At 45.4% G+C, this 4,231-nt stretch overlaps 1 protein-coding gene across 1 annotated transcript in view; it reads left to right on the top strand.

Moving 5' to 3' along the window:
• HGSNAT (heparan-alpha-glucosaminide N-acetyltransferase) overlaps positions 1 to 3,943 on the top strand; it is a gene marked incomplete at its 5' end in the record, with an annotated part of 11,460 nt that extends 7,517 nt beyond the window's left edge. The window contains 6 exons of the mRNA XM_010144108.1: positions 439 to 565; positions 713 to 799; positions 1,991 to 2,068; positions 2,182 to 2,252; positions 2,387 to 2,499; positions 3,523 to 3,943. Of these exons, the coding sequence (XP_010142410.1) occupies positions 439 to 565; positions 713 to 799; positions 1,991 to 2,068; positions 2,182 to 2,252; positions 2,387 to 2,499; positions 3,523 to 3,704 (658 nt within the window). The remainder of the gene's footprint in view (positions 1 to 438; positions 566 to 712; positions 800 to 1,990; positions 2,069 to 2,181; positions 2,253 to 2,386; positions 2,500 to 3,522) is intronic.
• Positions 3,944 to 4,231: the final 288 nt, after the last annotated feature.

The following is a 4,231-nucleotide window of genomic DNA, read 5'->3' as shown; positions in this document are numbered from 1 at the left end:
AGGGAAAGAATGAAGAGGAGAGCTTTTAGCCAGCAGGGTTAAGAGAAGCATTCATCAAGTGAAAAAACTTTCTTTACTTTGGTACTAAGGTACCAGGTGCTATAAAGGTGACATCATTGTTCCTTTCTATCTAAAGAAGCGGAATAAAATCTCTGTACGGTGTGTGTACAGCAATACGTGATCGGCCGGCGGGGTAGCCAGGGCTGAACTGAAGCATTGCCTTAGGCTCCTGATACAGCCTGTCCCGCCATGACCCAGCTGCTCGTGGCATGGCAGTGATCAAAGCAGGGTGGCCACCAGCTAGCTGTCTCGTGTTTCACTGTGTGCCTTTGGCCAGGGAAAACATCAAGCATTTAGTGTGCTGGGCCAGCGAACCGGCTACTGTTCAGGAGGAGTGTACCAGCACTTCGTGCCATAAGCTGTTTGCTCCTGTCCTAGAGGCTACCTTGGTCCCGGGGGCATTGGAGACTTTGGAAGCTATCCCAACTGCACTGGAGGAGCAGCTGGTTACATTGATCGTTTGCTTCTTGGAGAAAAGCATATCTATCAGCATCCCTCTTCAAGTGTAAGTAGCTTTTGGTTTGCAGTACGAAGCTGCAGGCGAGCACTGAACATGGCTGTTGGGAGTGGCGTGGGAATGATATGTGCAGGGGGATGGAGGAGAAAGGCCATTGGTGCTCAGGGGCCTTGTAACAGCTGTTTTCTCTCTAAGGTGATTTACCAAACAACGATGCCATATGATCCTGAGGGGATCCTGGGAACCATAAATAGCATTTTTCTGGCATTTCTGGGACTGCAGGTACCTCTTTCCTTTCTGGCTCTGTGCTATAATGGGAAGATTTGAAAGAATCTTGGAAGTGGGGAGGGAACTTGGTTTCTTTATTTAAGGCTGAGACTGGTTCGAACAAAACCTTTTCCAGAGCAGTGCTTTCAGGCTGATGTAGCCCGAGGTGAGTGTCAGAGAAGCAGAATCTAACTTGGCAGCAGCTTGCAATTAGATGAACCAAAACTTTTTCTCATTTTTTGTAACGGATGGACACAAGAAGCCTGCAAAATACCCACCCAGAAACTTGCTTTGCTTGTTTTAAGCTTGGGCTTATGCTGGGAGTAGGCTGGCTCTGCATGTTGGAAAATACAGCCAAGAGACATAGACTTCACAGCTTCATTTTAAACATACAGTTTTAAAGGCCGCAGCTGTATGTGTTCCCCATTGCCAGTTTGTCACTTGACACGCAGTGTTAGCCACCTTGAATAGGTGCTGTGGGTGCCCTCACATTCCCAGCCACGAGGGAGGCAGGGGATCACATCAGCGCTACCAACATCAGAAGCTCACAGCTCACCATCCATGTTTAAAATAGGTTATCATGATGTTTTTAGATGCGGTTCTGGTTAGTCACTGCTAGATTCTGTGTCTGTGCAGCAGCTGATAACCAAACCGGAACTCCTGTGCTGGGAAAGGAATGTTACTGTGTGGAGCACTGGGTAAAAAATGGTCGGGAATCTCTGGGATAGAGCTTGGAACAGAAGCGTGACACTGAGTCATAACTCATCAGGACACGTTTCTTAGTGGTGCGTGACAAGGAGCATGTGCTGTGAGCAGGCCAGGGTGTGACGTGGCGCTGTGGCAGAGCTGTTGGGGCTGGCTGGGGAGTCGATGGGGTGGTGTGCCTTTGTGCAGTCCCTGCTGAGGGAGATGGAGCTCCAGTCACGTTGTGTTAACCTGACAGCTGCCCGTCCCTTTCCTCAGTGTTGATGCAGAAGGGAAGGGAGAAAAGGTGCACCTCTACTGGCTGAGTGGGTTGCATTTGCATTTTTTTCTCCTTCTGTGTCCATTTTTTGTTAAGAGTTCTCATTCTGAGCCTTTCAGCCACTTAGTTGATACAAATCTTTCTATCGTAGCACAGGTAGACAGTGGCAAATGTATCTGGCTCTTAGAATGTAGTTACATTTATGGTCATTAATTCATTTTTTTCTGTTCTTTTTACATTAGGCAGGGAAAATTATCTTGTTCTACAAAGACCAGCGTAAGCAAATTATGAGTCGTTTCGTCATATGGGGCATATTAATGGTAAGTCAAGATAGTTATGTAGCTCTTTAATAGACTTTTTTTATGCAACAGAAACAGTATTTCTGAAGCATGTTGAAGTGGTTAAATAAACTTTAGCAACTTTTCTATTTCAGGGAATTATTTCTGCTATCTTGACAAAATGTTCTAAAGAAGAAGGGTTTATTCCCATAAACAAAAACTTATGGTAAGCAAAGAGATAAACTTCTAGTATGATTTTGTTGAAGTGCTCTTTTAGCTTGGAGAATGTTTTACCTTTCTTATACTGAGATCTGGCTGTATCGCATAGTTCTCTAATCTTTCTACTGAAAATGTGCGTAGGTCAATATCGTACGTGACAACCATGAGCTGCTTTGCCTTCATCCTCTTATTGCTGATGTATTACCTCGTGGATGTCAAGAGGCTGTGGTCGGGTGCTCCATTTTTCTACCCAGGTCAGTAAAATCATGGCAGGAAACTTCCTCCTTCCAATTCTTTCTGCATTGATGCTATCTGGTTATGTTTTCTGTGCTTCCCTTGTCTTTAGAACAGAATTGGGATTTAGAATAAGGTAACCTGAAGGGTGCCAGGATGATTAACTTGAGCTGAATTTTTGTATAGACCTGGGACACTCAAGAGCAGTTATTTAGGCAAGCGCACGACTGTCAAGTCTTTAAATGAGGGCTGGAAGCTGCTCTTGCCCAACGACTGTTCTCTGGTCTTGAGTTATGGTCCCAGGGTACAGCTGCTTAGTACCAAGCAAAATACCACAGCTGGTTCGTAGTTGGTTTTGGAAAGGACTGCTGCGACTTGGGTAACCTAACGGTAAACTCAAAGGCCTGTCAACAGAGTAATACCACTTCTGAAGATGTGGAAGATGAAATCCCCTGGGCAGCTGTGTAGGTTCTGTCTCTGTGTTTTTATAAGCCTGTCTCCCAAAGCATCCCAGTGTGGTTTTAACCACATTGGGCTCTCAACAAACATCTGAGTACAGAATGTAAACCCACAGCAGAGGGAACCTCTCAGCAGCTTTGGTGTCTGGATGGGAAGATGGGTAGGGTGACAGCATGGTATCGTATCTCTGACCAGAAATCCCAGAGCTTTGAAGGGCGGTCAGCAGTTGTTTGTAAAAGCAGTAGATCTGACCAAATAGGTTGGCATTTGGCCACCCTGGAGGCAGTAACTGTGATTATTCTCCTTGTCAATAAAATTGCAGGATACTGATTTGGTTGTATTTTCAATTTAGCACGTAGCTTGTCTGTATTTCCTTTCAATAAACATTTTGGGGGAGAGAACCCCTCAGATTGTATTTGAAAACACCCATGTAGCACCTTTGGGGCAAATCACACCAACTGCTGTTATTAGCTGTTGTCATCTCAGTGCCACTCTGTTTCGTAAGCCTGGCATCCTCTGCCTCTTTACTCTGAAGCAAGCTCATACCTGCTCTTTCAGGTGTTATGACCTGTACTTACTTTCAGGAATGAACTCAATCCTGGTCTACATTGGACATCAAGTGTTTGCAAACTATTTCCCTTTTAAGTGGAAGATGCAAGACAGTCAATCTCACGGAGAGCACCTGATTCAAAACCTCACTGCAACGACTCTTTGGGTCATAATATCATATTTACTTTACAGGAGAAAGATATTCTGGAAAATCTGATTGAGGTGGGCAAGGTGTAGCAGGCCTAGATTCTGAGGGGGCAAGTGCATAAGGTGGATTAGCCTGAAATACTGCCACTCGTGCTGGGCTGCATTACTATAAAGGGATACTAGTTCAAGTTTACAGTGCCATGGAAGCTGTCATCAAGACTTTTATGTGACTTAAGGGACAGTGTTTTCCTGTTCAGCAAAAACTTACTCGTCTGCTGCAGTGGCTCTCTTTCTGTTTTCTGTATTTTGTAAATATTTTACTGATCTCCCTCCTTCACATAGAGGAACTGAACATACTGCAACAGTTGGGCAGTCAGAGACAGCCTGATGGTGCTTACAAAAGGACCTGCAAGGGATCTGGGTGCAACTGCAAGGGGTAATCAGAACGGGACTGTAGTAGCAGTTGTTGCATCTGACAAGGTACCCCCTAACTCACGTGGTCTGGCATTTGTACATAGCCATGGCACCTGCCGCGTGCCTGCGCCACTCTGGCTACTGGCACACGGGAAACTCGGCAATCTTTTTGACTGGGGAGCA

Source organism: Buceros rhinoceros, unplaced genomic scaffold (genome assembly GCF_000710305.1).
Source record: "Buceros rhinoceros silvestris isolate BGI_N320 unplaced genomic scaffold, ASM71030v1 scaffold16369, whole genome shotgun sequence".
Taxonomy (NCBI): domain Eukaryota; kingdom Metazoa; phylum Chordata; class Aves; order Bucerotiformes; family Bucerotidae; genus Buceros; species Buceros rhinoceros.
This window is presented reverse-complemented; position numbering and strand designations above follow the sequence as displayed.